The sequence below is a fragment of the Emys orbicularis genome, chromosome 2 (assembly GCF_028017835.1).
Source record: "Emys orbicularis isolate rEmyOrb1 chromosome 2, rEmyOrb1.hap1, whole genome shotgun sequence".
Lineage (NCBI taxonomy): Eukaryota > Metazoa > Chordata > Testudines > Emydidae > Emys > Emys orbicularis.
The window spans coordinates 57406835-57431488 of record NC_088684.1 but is presented as its reverse complement, the minus strand read 5'-3'; the positions used below and the strand labels follow the sequence as shown (position 1 = coordinate 57431488).

At 43.3% G+C, this 24654-nt stretch overlaps 1 protein-coding gene across 1 annotated transcript in view; it reads right to left on the bottom strand.

Annotated features, from left to right (window-relative positions):
* The window catches only part of STAU2 (staufen double-stranded RNA binding protein 2), a 106436-nt gene that overhangs the window by 57920 nt on the left and 23862 nt on the right, over window positions 1-24654 (bottom strand). The window contains exon 6 of the mRNA XM_065400130.1: window positions 23026-23161. Coding sequence (XP_065256202.1) covers window positions 23026-23161 — 136 coding nt within the window. The remainder of the gene's footprint in view (window positions 1-23025; window positions 23162-24654) is intronic.

Genomic DNA, 24654 nt, shown 5'->3' with positions numbered 1-24654 from the left:
TTTAGTGGGGAATCATAGAATATCAGGGTTGGAAGGGACCTCAGGTCATCATCTAATCCAACCCCCTGCTCAAAGCAGGGCCAATCCCCAGAACAGATTTTTTCCCCAGATCCCTAAATGGTCCCCTCAGGGATTGAACTCACAACCCTGGGTTTAGCAGGCCAATGCTCAAACCACTGAGCTATTCCTCCCACAATCTTTCAAGTGATGTTGGTAACAAATAGACAACAACATTATCAGGCACATATAACAAATTGTGTGATACAGACAGGGCCGGCTCTGGCTTTTTTGCCGCCCCAGGCAAAAAAGCCTCCGGCCGCCCCCCCCCCCCCCCCCCCCCCCGCGGGGGGGGGCGGAGCCCGGGGCCAGGGTGGCGAGCCCCGGCGGGGGCTCCGCTCTCCCCCCGGCGGCCGGGGGCAGGGCACCGGGGGGAGGGCGGCGAGCTTGGTTGCCTGGTGCCTGGAGCCGGCCCTGGATACAGACATTGGACTGAAATGGAATTTTAATACTGCATATTGCCATTCATCATTTCTCTGGTAGCAAAGATAAAACATTTACATAGGCAATGAGCAAAGGCCAACTGGCTCATCAGAGCTATCACCAGGACCAACAGAAAATCATGGACAGTAAGAGTCGAATACTTTAAAAAACACACATTACGTTAATGGGTAATACAATGTTCATGTTGTGCCAGTTTCCTTGCACTGGCTATTCACTGTTGAAATGCATATTAAGTCCAGAACCCCCGCCCTCCATCTCCCTCCAGAAGCTGATTCAGCACATTGAAACTGAATGCATGCCTAACTCAGAAACTGCACTTTTCAAAGTGGCAGTAATGGCTCCATGCCAGCCTGGATACTATTTAAAAAACACAGAAAAATAGAGCAAGCAGGAGGGGATGGAGGAGATGAAAAAGTAACGAGATGAAGTAAAAAGGAAGAGAACAAGGGAAAACAACAAATTATGAACGAGAGCTTCTGATGCACTGATGAAAGAGTGGCATGTAAGCAGAAAACTTCAAACAAAATATAGGCATTCCCTATTTAAAAGTTACCTATCCTTCCACATTCTCCTTGTCAAACTTGGTTTTATTCTAATAGTTGATTGGGAATCTTCCTGTTTTATGTCCCAACACCTACATGTCACTTCTGAGTTTCCTTCAAACTTGTTAAATATTTTTCTCCTTACTTTCTCTTTTATGCTTGTCTCAGTGCAAGCTTCAGCTGCTTTTTCTGAGAAGGCCCCACCTGCACTAAAATTATAACCGAGGCAGGGGAACACGGACAATAGAATTGTCCCCTCACTCAGTTACAAATAGTTAAAAGTTGTAAGTGTGTCCCCATAACAAGGCTAATACCATGGACATTCCCAGGCAGGAATCCCCACTACCCACATCACAGATACTAAGGATAGCTGCTCTGTCTCTCCTGCCATGTAGAGAAAAGACCCAATAGCTAGGGAAGGAGGCAACACATCCTTACAGTCCCAAAACCCAAAACGATTTAGGAAGGATAGGGAAGGATACTTGTGCTGAGAGAAGGTGTATGTGTCCAGATGTGTTGATGTGTCCAGATGTGAATGGAGGCAAGGGTCCCGGGGGGGGGGGGGGGGCAGTCAGGAAGGAGAAGGGGTTGGATGGGGCGGTGGGAGGCAGTCAGGGGCAGGGGTTCCAGGGGCAGTCAGGGGACAGAGAGAAGGGGTGGTTGGATGGGGCAGGGGCCCCGGGGGGCCATCAGGAATGAGAGGAGGGGTTGGATGGAGCGGCGAGGGGCAGTCAGGGGACAGGGAAGGGGGGTGGATTGGGCAGGAGTCCCGGGGGGTGGGCCATGACCCCCTCATGGGGTGAGGAGGGAACCGGTTGTTAGGAGTTTGGCAGCTCATCACTGCTTATATCCCTTTAGAAAAAAATGGAAAAATCTGAAAAGAGAATCATTTGTCTCATCAAGGCATCCCACTGATTCAGTGGAAGTGATGAAGAGTCCTGTGTACTGAGATATAGAATGTGGATGCAACCAAAAGATGCAGCCATTCTCATTTCTTTCACGACCCCAAACAAGGCATAAAAAACCCCTATAGCTGTCAATAAGTCAAATTCTTTAAAAACAATAAAACTACAAAGCACTATGCCACAAAAAGCAAATAATGCAGTTCATCATCATGCGAAAGACAGAATTCCACAGTTCTTATTAAATCATAATAAGCTACACATTTATATTTTATCATAATGTGTCTGAATTGGCCGGTAGATGGAAGATTGTGTTCCATTTTCACATCTCCTACACAAGCCAGAATGGTTTTTTAAAAGCATACTTTGAAGACTAATTTGCAAACTGTCAAATCTAATCATAGGTCAAAGTCAATTAGCTGCCTGAAATATTTAGTAATAAACAGCAAATGGTTATTTTCTAAACGGATGCCAACATCCTTGAGAAATTCTCCTAGGAGTTCCACAGGTACAAAATTGGCAAACTTCACGCATTAAACTATAGGAAAGTAAATAGAAAGAGTGATCGCTAACATAGTGATTATGACAAAAAGCAAGAAAAGACAGGAAATCAGACACTCTTCATGGAAATAAAATAAAAAAGAAGCAGAAAAGGAGTTTTGCCATTTGCTTCAATGGGACCAGATACAGAAGCCAAAATTAAACATTCAGTTTTTTGTCTTTTTTTTTAAATTTGTATTAATGTCTTGTCACTGGATCTGATCAGCAATTACTTTCTCAGACAAATCTTCCATTGGCTTCAATGGGAACCTTCCCACTGTAAGGGCTTCGGAAATGGTACCATACTGTATTAAAAGCGTTCAGAAACAATGCAAGCAGAGCACTGTAAAGTTCATCTCCACCTCCAGTCCTTACTTAAGTATGGAAAAAAGTTTCCTTCACTTATAAACTGATGTTCTGCAAAAGACTCCCACTATCTGGAATAAAGGGTTGCTCCTCCATGGCTGCTGATTCAGGTTGCTCATCCAATAAGGACCCAGCCTCACTGCAGCAGCACCTGCCTTCCTCCACCAATTACTGTATTTCCATTACATTACAATTTCTGAACTATAATCTGATGTAGCAAAACTATATTACACAGGGGGTCTCTCTAGTTAGGGTAAGCCCTTTGCAGAACATCTTTCTGCCAAGGTTTGCCACACCCACCTGGGGAAGTAGCAGGCTCCTGTTTTCATCAATAACTAAAGAAATCACAGACCCCAAGGGTGCAAGTGAATTAATAAAGCCACGCCTCATGGTTGAAGATCATAGAATCATAGAGTTAGAAGGGACCGCAAGGGTCATCTAGTCTAACCCCCAGCCAAGATGCAGGATTTGTTGTGTCTAAACTGTCCAAGACAGATGACTATCCAGCCTCTTTTTGAAAACCTCCAGTGAAGGAGCTTTCACAACCTCCCTAGGCAGTCTGTTCCATTGTCCTTACAGTTAGGAAGTTTTTCTTGAGATTTAAAGATGACTGAATTCACATTACAGCATCTAAATGAAATATATATATCCACCTGGCGAGGCCTGGTGAATATGAGGATAGTCTGCCACATATCAACCTGCCAAAACTTTCTACATTGGCGGACTCCCTCTCAGCTCAAGAAGTTGCCATACCTTCAAGAGAATAAGCCTTAATTCCCCACAGGACAAGGAAGGCCCTTTGTTTTGTAGGCTTCTCCAGTACAAGAGCAGATAGTGTGACCAGAACAGGATACAGTATCTCAAAAAAGGTATCACAGAAACAGAAAAGTAATGAAAATTATCAGTGCATGGGAAGTCTTCCATATGAAGAGAGGATATTGGACCAGGTTAACTACTGGTCTGATCCAGTATGGCAGTTCCTAACTCAGCATTGCACATAAAATTGAAATATCCAGCCAAGCATCAAGTTTCCTTTTATACTTAGCTGAAAATTGAAATTCAGGAACAATTCTGAATCTTGGTCTATGCAGGGCCGGCTCCAGCTTTTTTGCCGCCCCAAGTGGCGAAGAGGGGAAAAAAAAAAAAAAAAAAGCCGCGATCGGTGGCACTTCGGCGGCTGCTCTACCGCTCCGCTTCATTCTTCGGTGGCAATTCGGCGACCGGTCCTTCCCTCCAAGAGGGACTGAGGACCCACCGCCGAATTGCCACCGAAGACCCGGACATGCCGCCCCCTTCCATGGGCCGCCCCAAGCACCAGCTTGCTGCGCTGGTGCCTGGAGCCAGCCCTAGGTCTATGGGTAGGTCACAGTTACGAGGAAGTGGATCAATGATAATTCATTTCCTCCAAAATCAAACAAACAAAACCAATTATTCAGCATTAAAACACAGAAGAGAATGAGTTGCTTCCTTCTGGGTTTCTTCTCTACTGGTTCGCCAAATTCTCAAAAACAAGATCCCACCCAAGATGAATAAAATCCATTGTGCTCCTTTTTATAATCCAGTATGAAACTGTTTGGCAGAGCTGTCCTCACACAATTTTCTATTATTTTTATTAAGTTGTGAATCAACTGAGGTATTATTTAATTCATAGATGCAGAATTAAAATTTTACGAGGCTACGAGATACAATTTGTTTTCCTTTATTTAGAATGAAGGTAAGTGCATTAAAAAGAAAATCCATTATAGAGTCTTAAACTTCTGCCAAAGAACTTGTGCTTAAAAAGAATCTGCATGTCCATTTCTTACATAGCCAGTTTAACAATGATGGAAGTGAATGCAATTTTGTGAAGTACACCAATAATAAATTAGCATTTATCAGCTTCACTTGAGCATTACATTTACTTCTGAAAAGTGTTCAGTTAGAGTGATGGCTTGCACATTTGCATTAATTCTGCAAATCGCGCTGATTCCAGCTGTTAGATACAATTTAGGTACTGCATCTGCAGCCCTATTTGCTTATAGCCAGTTTTTATTTCTGAATTCATTATTTAATTTGTTTTTAGGGACTGGATGAATTTTGAAAACTGCATGCAGGTATGAAGTAAAAGTACAAAATCGCTCAGCAATCAGCAAGAGGCAAAAATAGGGCAATAAAAAGATATGAAGTGTTATGTTTATCAAAATGCTTCTATGTCTGAATGAGTGAGGTCTGCCATTCCTGGCACATTATTTAGGTACTTTTGGAAGAAAGAAATCTGTTCAGTATGGCTTGAGAGAGAAAAAGTGAAGTGAAAAACAACAGTCAAAATCAAGAAGAGAGTAGGCTACAGAGCAAAATGTTATTAGCCATTGGAGAAGCATTTTTATCCATCAACCAAAGAACTAGGAAACAATGAAAACGGTCCCCAATTGCAACTCATTCTTGAGTACAAAATAGCACAAGCAACATCAACAACATAACAAGAATATTCCCTACAGAAGATGAGGGCATTAGAAAAAGTCAAGTCTACAGTGCTGAAAGGGTAAAGGGGAAGGTAAATATAATGAAAAGAAAATGCTCCCTTCTATGACACAAAAGTGGAATAAAAGGAAAAATGATAATGAAACTGTGATGTACACTGTATATTTAAAAGCTAAAGCAGACATTTAGAACACAAACATCTCAGGCTCTTATCTACTTCAGCTCATACAATTTCCCATGAACTGTATTACTCACTAATCTTTACAAGCATGCAGACTGGGTTACTGAGAATGTCTTCCAAATACTCATTACAGTAAAAGAACATAAACAATGTTGCATATCTCACTGCAGTATCATTTTCTTCCTACATAAGAAATTCACATTGAAAAACCATGGTACTTGCCAACATGGTGACTAAGTAAATTAAAGGATGAAGTGCCTCACTCATTTAATTCCATATGTTTACTCTGTTAATGTTACATGTAGAAATTAGTTCAATCGTATGACTTAACAGAAAATTATTTACATTATAACTGAAGTAGATAAAGTAAAAAGAGGAAAGTTTAAGACAAGTTTTTCCTGCTCATCAGCCCAATGTAAGTTTACATAACTAAAATACACTGGGGTAAATTCTGTTCCCACTTACAGGAATGCAAGCCTACTGATTTCAAGTTGCATTAATGTGAATGAGAGACGAGTTTGGCACATCATCTTCTACTTGGTAGCCTAAGGACTGTAACTTGCACTGCATTGTACCTCCACAACCAATACAACCCAACATCAGTTCTTGCCCTGAATATCTTACTGATTATATCATGAAGAGAGGTTCATAACCCTGAGATACAGCCAGTCCTGTCCATGGGAAGTAGAGAGCATCTCATGCTGTCCAGCATTGTTTCCACCACCATGTTAAAAAGTAGTACTGATGGGCTCCAAAGGAAGACTCCACTCCTACTTAAAAGAAATTAGTTGCCATTGTTGCACACTTGAAAGGGCACAGAGGAAGGAAAGCTGGAAGGATAATAGTAGAGTCCCTCTGTGCTCGGATTCTTTTCTATACAGCAATTTAGAAAAGGTGATAATTCCTATGGCTTTTCATGTACAGTAGATAAAAATAAAATTCTAATTTCTACTTCAATCCTTACAATTTTTGAATTCTAGTAGGCATAGGTCTGGAAGAAAATATGAAATTGTTGCTGATAACATTTGCAGATGACACACACACATTACTGGAGTGGCAAATGATGACAAGAACAGGCCACTTATACAGAGCAATCTGGATCATTTGATAAACCGGGCACAATGCAACAATGTGATTTAGTACAGCCATATGCCAGGTCATATATCTGGGAACAAAGAATGCAGGGCATAATTCTAGGATAATCGGGGACTATATCCTGAAAAGCATGGTGGAGAATAACAACAAAGCTTAACAATAGCTCCCAGTGCCATACTGTGTCTAAAAGGGCTAATATGATCCTTGGTTGAAGAAACAGGGCACTATTGAGTAGGTGTAGAGAGGTATCTTTAATAACATTGCTAATCTTGAATTAGTGCAAGAATTTTTAATGAATCTGTAAACTCCGGGGTTGTAACGTATGACTGGAGAATTGCTAACATAGTTCCTATCTTTAAGAAAGGGGAAAAAAGTGATTCGGGCAACTACAGGCCTGTTAATTTGACACCTGTAGTATGCAAGGTTTTGGAAAAAAATTTGAAGGAGAAAGTAGTTAAGGACATCGAGGTCAATGGTAATTGGGACAAATTACAACATTGTTTTACAAAAGGTAGATCGTGCCAAACCATCCTGATCTCCTTCTTTGAGAAGGTAACATTTTTTAGACAAAGGAAACACAGTGGATCTAATTTACCTCAATTTCAGTAAGGCATTTGATACGGTTCCACATGGGGAATTATTAGCTAAATTGGAAAAGATGGGGATCAACATGAAAATTGAAAGGTGGATAAGGAACTGGTTAAAGGGGAAACAACAACGAGTCGTACTGAAAGGTGAACTGTCAGGCTGGAGAGAGGTTACTAGTGGAGTTCCTCAGGGATCGGTTTTGGGACCAATCTTATTTAATCTTTTTATTACTGACCTTGGCACAAAAAGTGGGAATGTGCTAATAAAGTTTGCGGATGACACAAAGCTGGGAGGTATTGCCAATACAGAGAAGGACCAGGATATCATACAGGAAGATCTGGATGATCTCGTAAACTGGAGTAATAGTAATAGGATGAAATTTAATAGTGAAAAGTGCAAGGCCATGCATTTAGGGATTAATAACAAGAATTATTGTTATAAGCTGGGGACGCATCAGTTGGAAGTAACAGAGGAGGAGAAGGACCTCGGAGTATTGGTTGATCACAGGATGACCATGAGCCGCCAATGTGATATGGCCGTGAAAAAAGCTAATGTGCTCTTGGGATGCATCAGGTGAGGTATTTCCAGTAGAGATAAGGAGGTGTTAGTACTGTTATACAAGGCACTGGTGAGACCTCATCTGGAATACTGTGTGCAGTTCTGGTCTCCCATGTTTAAGAAGGATGAATTCAAACTGGAACAGGTGCAGAGAAGGGCTACTAGGATGATCTGAGGAATGGAAAACCTGTCTTATGAAAGGAGACTCAAAGAGCTTGGCTTGTTTAGCCTAACCAAAAGAAGGCTGAGGGGAGATATGATTGCTCTCTACAAATATATCAGAGGAATAAATACCAGGGAGGGAGAGGAATTATTTAAGCTCAGTACCAATGTGGACACAAGAACAAATGGATATAAACTGGCCATCAGGAAGTTTAGACTTGAAATTAAACGACGGTTTCTAACCATCAGAGTGAAGTTCTGGAACAGCCTTCCAAGGGGAGTAGTGGGAGCAAAAGACGTATCTGGCTTCAAGACTAAGCTTGATAAGCTTATGGAGGGGATGGTATAATGAGATTGGTCTTTGACTATTAGCGGTAAATATGCCCAATGGCTTGTGATGGGATGTTAGACGGGGTGGGATCTGAGTTACTACAGAGAATTCTTTCCTGGGTGTCTGGCTGGTGAGTCTTGCCCACATGCTCAGGGTTTAGCTGACTGCCATATTTGGGGGTCAGGAAAGAATTTTCCTCCAGGGCAGATTGGCAGAGGCCCTGGGGTTTTTTCGCCTTCCTCTGCAGCGTGGGGCATGGGTCACTTGCTGGAAGATTCTCTGCACCTTGAAGTCTTTAAACCATGATTTGAGGACTTCAATGGCTCAGACACAGGTTTGATACAGGAGTGGGTGGGTGAGATTCTTTAGCCTGCGTTGTGCAGGAGGTCAAACTAGATGATCATAATGGTCCCCGATGACCTTTTGGGGTCCCTTCCAGTTCTATGAGATAGGTATATCTCCATATATGATTCTATGATTTAATGTTGCCCTACTGGAATCCACCCCATTCATCAACTCTCTACCTTCTGTTTCACCTATATTGTAGCCAGGCCAGATCCATGCTCTCCGGCATTAGTTTTAAAAAAACAACAACATGGGATTTGTCATAGCAAAGAGACTCAACCAAGATTGAGAGAGGTCACTGTCTAGAGCTTAACCTGCTCTTTGGCCACAAAGGCCTGGAAGTCCACAAGATGAAGGGCTGCAATTGCAGTTTTGTAAGCTCTTTGATCCAAGTGAATCTCAATGCCACAGCTCAGAGCCATGTGCATTCAGCCAGTCTTTGCTCTAGCAATAGCTACCTCAAAATGTCATTTTGGGGGTTGGAAGTGTAGCTGGGAGCATTCTTGGGGAGGAAATACTTTTTCTCAACTGCCTTCAAGAGGGGAGCAGAGGTCTCAGGTATCTTCCCTACCACCTTGAGCAAATCGTCCAAAATAAGGCAGAAGGACACCACACCACAGTCTACTAAATGGGATTTCCTGGCTTGTGTACCTCTCAGTTGAGAGCCTTGAAGATAACTGAACTGGCACTAATTCAAAGTCAGCCACCTTAGCTTGATTCTTAAGAAACTGAGGGAAAATCAAATCCCTGCATATGCAGTTACTCTCCTCTTCAATACAGATATATTTGGCATGATCAGTAGAGTCCTATGGTTCATCTGAGTCCAAGTGGCAGCTTTTCCCTCCCTGATCATGACCCTGCTCTTACATAGGTAACTGATCCTGATGAGTCTACACAGAAGCCTGGATTACTGACAGTGCTTTGAAAGGTGCTGATACTGGCTGCACAGAAACCTTTCGTGCAGGAGGGCTGGGGGCTACCTGAGGCTGTAAAATCTTTCCCTGGGAAACTCTGAAGGGTATTATGGGGGAAGATGTTCAACCCTGGCCCCCTCCTAACGCAGGCCTAATTTACATCCCACCCACTCCCCTGACCTGGATCCTGACTCCACAGAGAGCTCTGTGCAGGATTCTGGGAAGGGGAAGGGACAATGCTGACAAGGCAGTTAACCATACCCCTTCTTCCACACACATTGTCCAACCCCAAGTAACTTGACTTTTAAAAAGTGGCTTATGTGCACAAGCAGTAATTACAATATAGTTGGAGCTAGTAGTGATCTCTATATTTAGGCTGCATAACACCTCCTATTAAAGATCCTTACAACCTTTCTGTTAGAAGCTCTAACACTTCCACTCTTTGCAGCAGACCTTTGAAATTCAGCATAGGCAAAGCCCTGGAGTTAGAGACATGCCTTTTGTTTTCCCATGAAATGCCATTCAGGTTTTTCTGAATTACGAACTGTTAAACACTGCCTTTCTCTTGCTTACATCCCTCTGGAAAATTTTGGCAGCCTGCCGACATAAGAACTCAACTTTAACATTCTCAAGCTGGCCCCATGCAACTACCAGAGCAGCAGCAGCTCTAGCAGCAACAGCACTGCACTGGGAATGCCTGGATACCACCAGAGCAGCTGCAGCAACAAGGGAGATAGCCGGACAAGGTTTCCCTCATAACACCCAACTGGCACAAGGATTCAGTGTCCCATCCCCCCTAACCTGTTTTGGGGGCACCACATGGCACAGGAACCCCCCACTTCCCTGTGTGTAGTGGGGGGGAGAGAGATTGACTACCTTCCAGATATAGTACATGGCACCAGCAGTCCATCCCAATCCCAGGATAGCAGCCTTCTCATGCTGTCAGCTAACATAGACAGTCCTGTAGTAGAAGTCTGTGCTACAGTGCCGAAGGTTCAGGGTTCAAACCCTGATGATGATGCCTGCTGGAGGGGTTGTACATAACAGAATTTGTTTTTTATCCTTTTCCTTAAAAAACTAGGAAATACATACATTAAAAGAACATTATTTAGCTTGCAAATTCAAACACTGGAAAGTCCATGGAACCTTAATTTGGCACATCCATTATAAAACAAATACTTTAGACATTTTTACTCTAAGTGACTTAAGAGCCTAAGTCCCATTGAAGTCACTGAGGGTATGTCTACAGAATTAAAAAAATAACCACTGCAATGAGTGACAGAGCCCAAGTCAACTGAATCAGACTAGTGGGGCTTGCGCTACTGAGCTAAAAATAGTAGTGTAGACATTCCCAAATCAGGCTGGGACCCAGACTCTGAGCCCCTCCCCCTCGCTGAGTTTCAGAGTTCGGGCTCCAGCCCAAGCGGGAAAGTCTATACTGATGTTTTTAGCCCCGTACTGGAAGCCTGAGTCAGTTGGCCCAGGCTCAGACTCACTGCAGTGGAATTTTTTTTTTCTGCTGTGTAGATGTACCCTTAGGCACCCCGGTTGCTAAGTACCTATGTCATTTTTCAAAATAGGACCTACACACTTTTGAAAATTTTATCCAGTCATTAATTACATAATCACATACTACTTTTCCATACAACCACTGCCTCATTCAGCAAACACGGAGGATACACCAGGGGACAGAATCACAGCTGTACAGGCAATCATAACTCTGTCATTTCTTAACTTTCAGGGGCTGGACTTTTCAACTTCAATAATATCCTTTTAACTTTTTAAAATGTAATAATACAAATATACTTAATACTGCATATATTCTTGATGATTGATAGGTTAAATTCACAGTATAGATACTACAGAAAATCCCATTGAAAGATAGCAACAGCACTGATTAATCATAATGATTCCATTCATACTGTATCAGGTCAAGCAATACAGATGCTCACTGACTTATGCAAGGCATTCCAGAATCGTAAGTCGAATTTTGCATAAGTCGGAGACGTATACCCGACAATTATGCAAAAAAAAAAAAAAAAAAAAAAGCTTACATAACTTTTTCCTGTAAGTGCGGGTTTGCGTAAGTCGGGGAGCGTCTGTACACATGAACGCAGCACAGCCTAATACTGTTTTCTGAGCGCTGTGATACTTTGTTATAATGGGATGAGCGGAGTGTAGAAAGACGGCTTTCCAAAAAATTTTGTGGCTTTTGTTGGTTTAAGTCCTTCCACAGCGGGAGCTGGGTTTTCAGACCCTAACTACTTTTCAAAGTATTTTTTTAGGATTTAATAAACTACAGAAATTAACTGTTGCCTGTCAAAAAATTTATTACAGAAGTACATAAAGTACTGCCTTTTTCTGACAGATTTAGGCAAATGTTTTCTACAGCTGCCTGTCCTAATCACCATTGTCTAAAGTGATAGCTACTGGCAATAGCAAAGCTCATCACCTGCAGTCTCCCTTGTCACTGTACTCTACGCACAACAATCTTAAGGCAAACAGATGTTTCTGCCGTTTTAAACCACAGGAAATGGACTGACTTTCTCCCTTTTCCTTTCCTAGAAACAAATACTAGCAAAGAAAAACACTGGCCCAGCTGTACTCAACACTTTCCTTATAACAATGTATCTGTGTGGGAGGCATGTGATGACTGCAAATATGGAAACAAATAGGCCAGGAGAATAAAATGTAGTATGCAGAAGAACAACAAAAAATAATTCACTAAAAATCAGAATGTGAGTGGATTTTATATTAAGTTGTTGCATTATAGGTAGACTAGATTACTCAGGGGAATAGCAATGGAATATACAAAAGCCTTCACTACTAGATCACCGGTAAGAATCCTGTCTTGTTTGGTAATGTCCAAACACCTATGTGAAATGACTCGGGGATTGCAATCCAATTTCAAGTGAACAAATGTCCACATCACCAAAAATCTCCACCACAACTGGCATCAATGTCAGATGTCAGGGATTTGAATGGAGCATAATGACTAGGTTGGAATGGACATGGTGACTAAATTACAGTCTTATTTTTTTAAGGAGGTCTTTCCAGGTCAGGGTTGAGGCACATAAGTGAAAACTCATAGTACTGCTGCCTATGCTGTACTTTTTCTGTGAATAAACAAAAGACTTCAGTTTCCATTGCTGTTAAGCTGGCACCTTCCACAACATCAGATTCACATTAAAGAGGAAAAATGTTATTGAAGTTACTGCATTACAATCTCATTCATTAATAGGGGGGGAAAAAACGTTGAAGAAACCATTACAAGAGAAAACATTGTAGTAAATCCAACTGCTGTATGGGATGATTATGAAATTATACTATAAGTAATAAAAGCTTATACTGTAGCAAAAAAATACTCTTTTGGATGTGCTTTTGCAGTGAAATCCATACACAGCTAACAGATACATTCATACTGCCCTCTCGTGGTCTAAAAGTAATATTTCTAGCTGCATTACTGAATTGTTAATCTGAACCATCTATCTCCTAACTCTCCATGGTTAAGGTCACTATGCCCTCCCTTGACTTTTAGCCCTCTCAAATCCACTTGTCTTCTTGTATAGGATGCAGCCAATACCACTTTGTGGTCTGGCTTGCATTGATACTAGGAGACCAGTTTAATTCTCCTCTCTCCACAGAGTCAAGGGCATCACCTCCACAACACATCCAGTTTCTCTTGGCCCATTCAAAAGGTACATACACCCTGTGGTCATTCTAAATCCTTCCACAGGAAGTATATTGGATCACTGCATCAGCCCAGAGTATGGAATAGCAACTCCATAATTAAAGGTGTATAACCTATTACAATCCAACCCCTAGTAGTTACTCCCACATAGCTTTCTCAGGCCTGGTCTACACTGGGTGGGGGGAATCGATTTAAGTTACGCAACTTCAGCTACATGAATAACATAGCTGAAGTCGACATACTTAGACCTACTCACCGTGGTGTCTTCACTTCGGTGAGTCGACTGCTGACACTCCCCCGTCGACTCCGCCTGTGCCTCTTGCGCCGGTGGAGTACAGGAGTCGACGGGAGAACACTCAGGGGTCGATTTATTGCATCTAGACTAGATGCGATAAATCGACCACCGCTGGATCGATCGCTGCCCGCCGATCCGGCGGGTAGTGTAGACATACCCTTAGTTCCTATTAAAATGTCATTGTCTAAAGGGACCAGTAAGAGGATTAAAGTGTCCAGAAAGCATTTTTCAGCATGTTAATAATAAGTAAACAAAAAGGCCTACATAATTACTCAGTAATATCAATGGCATCTTTATCATTAACTGTTGTCTCTTCCATAGAATTCATGACACTAATAGGGCCAACATGTCACATCAGTGAACATGTATGGTCACAAAAAAATTGCATTTGCTTATACATGTGTATTGTGGGTGAGACTGATCCTTCTGTGCATACAGCCTAAATAACAGGAATTTAGTAGCAGAACTAAGCTAGGGTTAATTAACAGGATGCCCATCCCATGCACTGGCTGTGCAGGACACTCTCCATGACTCTATTCTTGGTGTAGGTTGGAATAGTTACCACTTTCCTCTTGCACTCACACAGGACTGAACTATTTGTACATCCAGTGACCATCACTTCTGTTCCATTCTGCACTGGCCTATTGTCACGGTTGCAGGGCTAGCTGTACCTCTATCCCCTCTATGGCCTCTCTCAGTGCATCTCCTAGGTCTTAGGCCTCATGCCTTTATTTCTCCTGCAGCAGTCTCTCCCACTCTTAGACTGGGTGCTGGCTACAGCACCCATCCATTTTTAATCTGCAGGTTTGACTGTGTTCAAGCACCTGCAGTTCTTCCACTCAGGAGTTTGTGACTGGTGTACATCATAATCAGGCTGCCTTCTTAAAACAAAAGTATTGTTCATTTAGCAGTAGTAACAAAATATTAAAGAAAAAGAATTTTAAAACAAGAAACATATATCCATCTTACCTAAAGCCATACCATACTATGATGTGACTTAAGCAAACCTAGCTTTGTCCAGACATCCCAGGAGAGTGCCCACATCTCAGTCTAATTCCCCAAAACAATTCCTCTCCCTGTCTTGAGAGAAAGTCCCTTATTAATTCTTCCAGAGTTCCTTTGTTTAGTATTCATAGGCTTTTTCCTGTCCCCGTCCAAACCAATTTTGTAGGTTGGCTGGAGAGGAGGCAAAATCATGCAAACAGTCCTGCCATTATCCCTTAACAACTCTTAAGTGTTTGCTGACAGGTGGCTTATCTTGTGCCATTCTTTTCCTTCCTGCCTGTTTTTTCCAGATAGTCTCCTGTGAGTTAAATCAGTATTCTCATGCACAAAACAATGATTAGGACAACATACAGTATTCATGAATTATTAAAGAGCTGCTCCTAATCCATTACTCCTATTCAGGGTTCAATTTGAGTCCCCTTCACGGCATGCAGAAGCCCTCCCCACAGTCACATCAATTCTTCTGAAGGGTTTAAGTGGTACTCATGTAACACTGAAAGCCTGGTGAAGGCCCTCTTAAGTGAGTGGATTTCACCCGGTGTGTGCTAACTGGGTAACTATGTGACACTGCATACTCCTTTGTGGGCTTTTTGTGGATACAATGGGTCTGGGTAGATTTATATAGTTTCCTGAAATGCAACCACATTTGAAAACATGCCTTGTAGCGTTTCATCACTCTATTCTTATGTCCTGATTTTCCTCTACTTACATTTATATAATTTCCACAGAATAAATTAAGCTGATTGAACGTTAAGGTTGCACTGCTAAGCATTCAAAAGTCTGACGATGCCAAAATTAAGTATACATTACGATACAGTCTTTAACTGCAGGATCATGTGAGATACACCCTTTTAATATTTTTTCATTCTTACACTATAAAGTTATAATGCTACAGCAGATTTAATTTATTTTACACAATACAATCTTTTCTAATTAAATCTACTAGCCAGTGGGGGAGGCAGGACTGTGCTTCCACCCTGCCGCTTTGGAGATGGCATTGCAATTGGCATTATCCAGGAGCAGTCCATAAGTTCAAGGAAGCAGGGGAGTGCGGTGATGGTGGAGGGAGAGAGATGGACAAGGAGGAAGGCTTCCAGCACCCTTCCCCATCTACTGTACCTATTGTGACAAAGTTCCTCCTCTATCTTGGTGGGTCCTGCGCTTATTGGCGGATTTTCTTGCCTCAGAGATTCACCATGTGGGTTGGGGAACAACCCAGAGACCTTCCCCTCTGGAAGAACCCACAGTCCAGGTCAATTGGGAGGTTTGGGGGGAACCCAGGCCCGCCCTCTACTCCGGGTTCCAGCCCAGGGCCCTGTGGACTGCAGCTGCCTATAGTGCCTCCTGTAACAGCTGCATGACAGCTACAACTCCCTGGGCTACTTCCCCATGGCCTCCTCCAAACACCTTCCTTATTCTCACCACAGGACCTTCCTCCTGGTGTCTGATAACGCTTGTGCTCCTCAGTCCTCCAGCAGCACACCCTCTCAGCTCCTTGTGCCTCTTGCTCCCAGCTCCTCACACCACAAACTGAAATGAGCTCCTTTTTAAAACCCAGGTGCCCTGATTAGCCTGCCTTAATTGATTCTAGAAGCTTCTTAATTGGCTCCAGGTGTCCTAATTAGCCTGCCTGCCTTAACTGGTTCTAGCAGGTTCCTGATTACTCTAGTGCAGCCCCTGCTCTGGTCACTCAGGGAACAGAAAACTACTCATCCAGTGACCAGTATATTTGCCCTCTACCAGACTCCTGTACCCCACTGGTCTGGGTCTGTCACACTATACAGAGGCAGTAACAATATGCCCCTTAGTCTGTAGTATGTGATATAAATACAGGAGGAAGTAGTCCCAAGGGGAGTGGATGAAAATGCAAAGTGTAGGCAAAGCTGTCATAGGTGCATGTTAAATTAAATTTATCCCATGAATATCACCACCTCATGTGACATACACTCATAAAGCAGTCCCATTCTTCATAACTGAACTAGTGCTGCTTTAATTATTTTCATTTTTATCCTTGTATCCGCTCATTGTTTTGCTTTTTCTTTGTTTCTATACTTCACAAGTGTTTTTAATTTCCAAAGGTTTCTTTTAAGGCTTTCAAGCTCCCTGTATTGTGGTGAGACAGTTTTAAGGAATTTTATGTTATAAGCAAATCATTTAGGGATTCTTCCAAAGGAAGGGGGAGGGAGGGTGTACTCTGTGATCCCTTTGACAAGGGTTTGCAGTATTACAACATCAAAAGCGGGTGTTCAGTTTCCAGTGGCTTTTATTTCTTGACTAAAAGCATGTGGTTTAGGTGCATTTGTAAGATATCACATCTCTTTTGTCATTTTACAGACTCCCTGTCATTGAAAATACTGGAACTCAATTAAACTTCAAGGAGGATTCTTTTCAACTCTAACTGAAGACAACACATTATGATATTAAAAGGTAATCAAACGGAGACATACTCATATAGGTCTGTCCAGCTTCCCCCATAGCTGGAACTCAGTCAGATCTTGTTTTATTTTTCACAGCTTTCATTTGATTGAACAATTGTTTTTGATTTTTTTTTTTTAATTCTGTAAATGAACAGAGTGCTCATGAAAGTGAAGGATTAATAGCACTGGCAGGAGAGAGACATAGCATGACTAGGTATATAGAAGTTTCATCATACAGCTCTGCCAATGTTCCTCAGTCCTGACCTGCTATTCCAGCCCTTGGTCTTTTCTGAACAGTTTGTCAGTTCTGCTGAATTGTAGCAAATAACATGGGGGGGAGAAGTTTGCAATGTTGACAAATGGAACCTAGGATAAGACCTAAATCTTCAAATTCATTCACACTTTTACCCAGGGCCGGCTCTAGGTTTTTTGCCGCACCAAGCAAAGAAAATTTTGGCTGCCCCCTGTCCCAGCCCTGGGCTCCTCGCCGCACCCCCCTGCTGCCCCAGCCCTGGGCTCTCCCCACCCACCCACCCACACCCCCTGCCGCCCCAGCTCTGGGCTCCCTCATTCCCCCCCACCATTGCCCCCCCAAACACATCTCCTGCCGCCCCAGCCCTGGGCTCTCTCCCACCCTCCCCCACCTGCACCCTTCTTCTGCCGCAGCCCTGGGTCACTGGTAACTCGCTCCCACGGCAGGTCATTCAGCATGAATTTTAGATGTGCACAGAACACAGACAGGATTGGTTCCCATATGGTTACAGAACTGCAGTAAAGTGGAACAATTTTCAGCTTGTGTGACTGGAGGATATCTGGATGCATATTATAAGACTGTCCTACATAAATGAGGAAAAGTTGAGGTGCCTTTATTATTCTTTTCTTCCACTCTTTCTTTCTATGGGGAATTTGCCAATACAATATCACTGTCTTCCTTTTAAACAAACTAACAAACAAAAAGGCAATGGCTGTTGAAAATAGCAATTCCAGTCCTAATAACCACTGGGAAGCATTTCTTGCTCAATTTTATCCTACCTTTTCTACAGCAAGTTACAGTGGATCAGTATATTTGATTTGGGAGAAATGAAGTAACAGCTGCCCAAACTGAGCTTGAGCACTCCTGAATTTTGAGGTGTTCAAATCTGGAAGGCAGGTGCTGGGGGGGGGGGGGGGAGCGGGGGGAAGGGGGCTGTGGCTCTGCGGGGGAGCACGGCAGCATATATGCAGCAGTGTGTCTGGCGCTGCGCGGAGCCAGACATGCTGGTCTGAGTGGCACGGTAAGGGGGCTGGGGGGTTGGAGAAGGGGTAGGGGGTTCCGGGGGGGCAATCAAGGGACAGGGAGCAGGGGGGGTTGGATGGGGCGGAGGTTCGGGGGGTAGTCAGGGGCAGGGAGAAGGGGGGGTTAGATGGGTCAGGGGCTTGGGGGGGGGGCGTCAGGGGACAGGCAGCAGTTGGATAGGCATGGGAGTCCCGGGGATTTGTCAGGGGACAGGTAGGGGGTGGGGTCCTAGGGGGGAAGTTGGGGCGGTCTCAGGAGGGGGCAGTTGGGGACAAGGAGAAGGGAGGCTTAGATAGGGGGTGGGGTCCTGGGGGGCAGTTAGGGGCAGGGGTCCCGGGAGGGGGTGATCAGGGGACAGGGTGCAGGGGGAGGTTGGATGGGTTGGGGTTTCTGTGGGGGGCAGTCGGAGGGAGTGGATGGTGGCAGGGTGGGGCTACCCTCCCTCCCCGTGGAGTGTCCTATTTTTTGAATGTTAAAATATGGTATCCCTGCCCTTCCCAGTGCAGCTCTCCATTCATAGCAGGCTGCAGCATGAGGTCTCAGCTACCTCACTCCCTCCCCCTCTTTCCTGTTGGTAGTGGCCAAGGGAATGCTGGGAAATGTAGTTCTTTCCCTGCTCCAGGGCTGGCTCTATAGGCAGGGAGCTAACCAAGGAACTACAGCTCCCAGGGCCCCCTGTTGGTTCTCAGCTCCCATGCTGGATCCCTGCCGCCCCTGCAAATGGGCTGCCCCAAGCATGTGCTTGCTTTGCTGGTGCCTAGAGCCGCCCCTGCTTTTACCTCATGCAGAGCACTCATAAGCACGCTGCACTGAGGTGCTCATAAAAATTCACTCACATATAGCCACATTCTCTTTATACGCATAATTAACATTTCTTGCCAGACATAAAAAGAAGCATGCTAATTTTTTGGCCATGAGCAACCTTTGTCAAGGTAGCTCACAAAACAACAATTGGGCCTTCAAGTCTGCTAGCAATGTGAGTGAAATAGATTAATCTTAATTCTGTTGCCCAAAGAGCATTTTCTTAAATGTAAGCTGAAACTTCATGCTGCAAAATCCCCAAGAACTTTGTGAGAGTTAATTTGTTTGTGAGAAAGAAAATTAATTTGGGGAACAAGCAGCTTATATCTGAAAGCATAAGAGCTAATTTTCCTTCAGTTAAAGTTTGTAAAGCTCTCTGGAATCCATTCAGATAAAAGGAGCTATATAAATGCAAGATTATCATCATTGTTTGTTTTGTATACAACATATATTGCTTCCCCCTTGTTCTGGTGTGTGGGTATTGGGGTTTGTGTGTAGAATCTGCAGCTGACCCACAGCAAATTATTAACCATCTCTCCCCTATGCTGGTGTAGCTACTCTGCCCAGTGAGCAGAGGGAGAGGTGGAGCCAAGGCTCCACTTAATTCCCATCTCTCCCTGCCCATCAGCTCTGGGGAAAAAGTAAGCAACCAAGTAGCCCTAGTTATTCCTACATACCTGGAACATCCAAGGTCCAGGTAGGCTAGGTACGGAGGGGTCTTACACCGTGCAGGCACGCAGTCTTAATCAAGCTAGCCCAAAGAAAACTGTGCTTAAACAGAGGTTTACCCCTTCATAGCCCATCTTTTCCTCTTATGTGTAATAGTCAAATTCTGTGGTCAAATTTCCACTGAAGTCACTAGGAGTTTTGCCTAAATAAGGACTGCAGGATTGTCAGAGGCTGAAGGTTTATTACTGAATCATAGAATCATAGACTTTAAGGTCAGAAGGGACCATTATGATCATCTAGTCTGACCTCCTGCACAATGCAGGCCACAGAATCTCACCCACCCACTCCTGTATCAAACCTGTGTCTGAGCCACTGAAGTTCTCAAACCATGGTTTAAAGACTTCAAGGTGCAGAGAATCTTCCAGCAAGTGACCCGTGCCCCACGCTGCAGAGGAAGGCGAAAAAACCCCAGGGCCTCTGCCAATCTGCCCTGGAGGAAAATTCCTTCCCGACCCCAAATATGGCAATCAGCTAAACCCTGAGCATGTGGGCAAGACTCACCAGCCAGACACCCAGGAAAGAATTCTCTGTAGTTACTCAGATCCCACCCCATCTAACATCCCATCACAAGCCATTGGGCATATTTACCGCTAATAGTCAAAGACCAATTAATTGCCAAAATTAGGCTATCCCATTATAACTATTGATCCCTAGGGGAGCAGCCACACACTTTGCCAGTCAGTCACACACCTCTGTTAGAGAGCAGGACTCCCAAGTTCTAATCCTGGCTCAGGGAGGGTAGCATTGCCCCGTGGTTAGCACAGCAGCAGCCAAGCAGTGTGGCCAAGCCGCTGAGAGCTGCCCCCTGGCTCCAGCTCTGCCAGAAGTGCCGTTGTGCAGCCTCTCGGTGCCTCATCAGTAAGACGGGCTGAGCCGCAACTGCCCTTGCGCAGGGTCTGAGGCCTCGCTCAGCGCAAGTGTCTCATAACAGTCAATTTTACAGAAATAGCATGTCATCACAAATCCAGGGTTATGATTTCACAGCAGGTGCCAAAAGAAGGAACGTGGGGCTCCAAGGGGAGAAGTCCTAAGACAAACAAAATATCTAAATGGCAAAGTCAAATAAAGTTTGTGCAAAGGTGTTTTTCTGAAAGCAAGAAAGTCCCTCTTTGAAATATCATGGGGTCAATCACGGATTTATTTCAAAAATTTGAATTAGGATAAATGCTACCTGAATGAAGTCTGAGACATTTCACTGAGTCTCCTAAATAGAGAAATAAAACTACTTTATGCAACACTTTTTATAAAGTAATAACAGTAAAAATTGTTGTGGGCTGTGCATTCATGAGTGGTCTTCAGTACACTACACCAGAAGAAACTACTTTACAATTCCACATTCTAGATTTATTCCCCTACATTAATGTTTTTTCCTAGTCTAGATAATTTTTTTGTCAGCCAAGTAATTTCTATTGATATTTCTAGTAATTATAGGAGTCCTAAAATACTGAGCAAAACTATTAATAAAAAAGTTAATTTCAGCCAACACAGCCATTTAGTAAAAGCAGGCCATGCTACAATACAGTGTATCCAAGCAGTGATTGAGAGAGTGACAGAGGCAACACACTCAACCAAACAAGTGCTTTGTATCACAGTAGAGAGAATTCCTTTGGACAAGTCGGGAGTTTTAACCAAACCTTCAACCCTTTTTATTCATAAAGAGAGTTGGTATGATTCAATTCTTCTGAGGTAAAGAAAATAAAAGAGGAGCAGGGACTCTTTGCATCTGAGGTCCAGCCCAACCCCAGAAAAAAATCTTTAAGTTTAGCCCAAAGCACTAACTCTTTAAAGGTGACCACATTATATCCAAGCCACATTTAATTCAGGATAAATTAGTATAGTTTGCAACCGTGTTACACCTGTTTTGCAGCAGATCCGAACAAGGACCAGTCATGAAAATACTTAGAAAAGCTATAATACTTCCTAGTAAATGATAAGGCTTTGTCAGACAAGGAACTGTTAGGATGCTCACTTGACAAAGCTGCCACCCGTTTAACTTTTACAAGTCTCTTAAGGGTGGACAGAATAGCTCAAAATGGAAAACTATTATTCTGAAATAATGGCTGCTTAGAGGTCCCTCCTATCATTAGCAGCAATTACTCCATACAAGGGGGGAGTAGGTTGGAGGTTTTTAAAATGTGGAATAATGTTTTTATTAATAAATCAAAAGTTATCAGGTAGCAACATTTGTGAATTAAAGAACTGAATTACTTGTGCCTGAAGAAAGCTGTAAACATCTATTGGAGACGGGAGGACAGCTCCACAGCATGTTAATTTTCCAGATGGAGCCCTCCCAATCTTACCCACCTCCAAGAGAAAAGGGAGTTTGTAGCATTCAGAGCAATCCTGAAACCGCTAAAATATCAGCAATGAAAAGCAACACCTTTATGGAGAGTTAACAATCTGACCAGGGCCGGCTCTAGGCACCAGCAAAACAAGCTGGTGCTTGGGGCGGCACATTTTTAGGGGCGGCATGGCCGGCGCCAGAATGCCGCCCCTAAAAATGTGCCCCGGCCGCCCTAGCTCACCTCCGCTGCCGCTCGCGCGCCGCTACTCGCCCTCCCTCCCAGGCTTGAGAGCCGCGCCGTGGCCACTCGGAGTCTCCCCCTCCCTCCCAGGCTCTCAAACCTGGGAGGGAGGGGGAGATCCTGAGCAGCCGCGGCGCGCGAAACAGCCGTTTCGCACGCCGCTGCTCCCCCTCCCTCCCAGACTTGAGAGCCTGGGAGGGAGGGGGAGAAGCGGCGCCCGCGCCGTGGCCACTCGGAGTCTCCCCCTCCCTCCCAGGCTCTCAAACCTGGGAGGGAGGGGGAGATCCCGAGCGGCCGCGGCGCACAAAACAGTTGTTTCGCGCGCCGCTGCTCCCCCCCCCCTCCCTCCCAGGCTTGAGAGCCTGGGGGGAGGAGGCAGGGCTGGGGATTTGGGGAAGGGGCGGAGTTGAGGCGGGGCCGGGAGTGGGGGTAATTAAAAAAAGGGGGGGGGCGCGGCCAAAATTGTTTTTGCTTTGGGCAGCAAAAATCCTAGAGCCGGCCCTGAATCTGACTCATGTCTCTCTTGTACAGACTGAGTTCTAGTTCCAATCTACATTTAATAATAATCAAAACAAATTTTACACATCTTCATCCCTAGGCACTCTGATATCCTTAAGCATTTGTCATTTTAAACATGTATTGCTCACCAATTTATGAGTGTTTCTAAGCTGCACTGCACAATGACTCCTTGGTAAGAATTTTTATTTTATTTTACATTGCAGTCGTCTATAAAGTTTAAAGAAACTTAGCATTTGTTTAAGCAATGGAGAAGGAATAGCAAATAACAGAAAACATACAAACCTCTGATTGTACATGCCCCGGAAGTTGTAATTTGCTCTATAGTTTGGGATTGGCTTTGGATCTAGTGGCCTGTAGATGGCAGGCTCTCCCCTTTTCATAGCCAGACCATTCAGTTCCACTGTTGGAGTTATACTGCCTGTAAAAAATAAGACTACATGTAAGACTCTTCAACAGTAAAGCATGTTAAAACCATACATACAGTGTTTGGGGGCGAAGGGAGAGGAGGAGGGGGGGAAGAAAGGCTGTAAAACAGATGTTGATTTTCCTACTAAACTAAAAAAGCAGTGACTAAAAAGTTGCATCAAATTCCAGTATAAAATGGGGGTACAGATCCAATTTTAATCACTTAATGTCAACAAGCACTTAAATTGACATCTTCATGTATTCTCTTGGAATTTGGGCAGACAACTCTGCCCAAACGAGATTACTGTGATCAGATTGGTTAGTCAGCTTTGAACAATCTCAAGAATGCCTTTAAAATACTATGAATCTTTTTGAAATTAGTACCGGTAAAAGAATCACGTCTCTTTCCACTGGATCATTTAAATAAAATTATGAAAACCAAAAATCTCTTATACAAAAAGTTTACAGCTATTGAAACAAGATAGCAGTAGCATAGATTACTGTAGTCATTTAATAACAATTTGATAGAAGTCAGAACTAAATGATTTAGTTTCAAGAGATGAGAGGTTAAACCTATGACTAAAATTAAAATTAAAAACGTAAATTTTAATAACTTATGAACTGGAGACTAAATTCATTAAAATTTAGTGCTACTACAGCCATCTCCTGGCCAAAGAGTGCAAAATAGTAAACAAACAACTACCTTTGTGTGTGTAATTATTTATTCTCCAAAATTTCAAATGAGGCTGCAATAATCATAAAATGCCTTATTTAAAAAGCAAAACCATTAGAAGAGTCAAATCATTTAATATAACTGCCTTGTTATTTACTTCAGGGGAAATCTAACTGGCAAATTATAAACCAAAGTGTGTCCCACTTCTACTGCGAGAAGAAAAATCCAAACTGAGTTTAAATAGGTGTAATTCCATTATCTAAAATTATAATCAATGTGTGCACTAATCCAGCCCAGAAGAACAATAATTATTATAATAATAAACCTGTTATTCAGGTTTATGTGCCAATGCTGCAGGTTTTATGCAGTACTCAGGCTAAACTACCATTAACCACAATTTTGAGTTTTTCCTCAAATGAAGGACTACAAGGACTGCAGAACTGGACTTCACGGGACTATGAATTCAGCTAAACAATAAAAATACAGGTAGTCACTAGATCAGAAGATACCTGTGCTTTGAAAGAAAAGGTCTTAAAGAAAGATGACAGCGTCATATGAATGCCTGTATATTCAATCGATTTTTCAGCTTTAAGGGAAATTCTTCTTACAGGCAGTCCTCGGACTTATGACACTATTGGTTCCTGAAAATTGTGTCGTAAGTCAAAATGTCGTAACTCAGAACCGCAATCCGGTCCACTGAGGACCAAGCGTCAAAGTTGAAACCAACTGTTGTAAGTCGAATCAGGGTATCAATTCAGAAACGTCGTAAATGCCGTTTGTCGTAAGTCGAATGTCGTGAAGTCGAGGACTCCCTGCATTATTTTTTCTGTTAT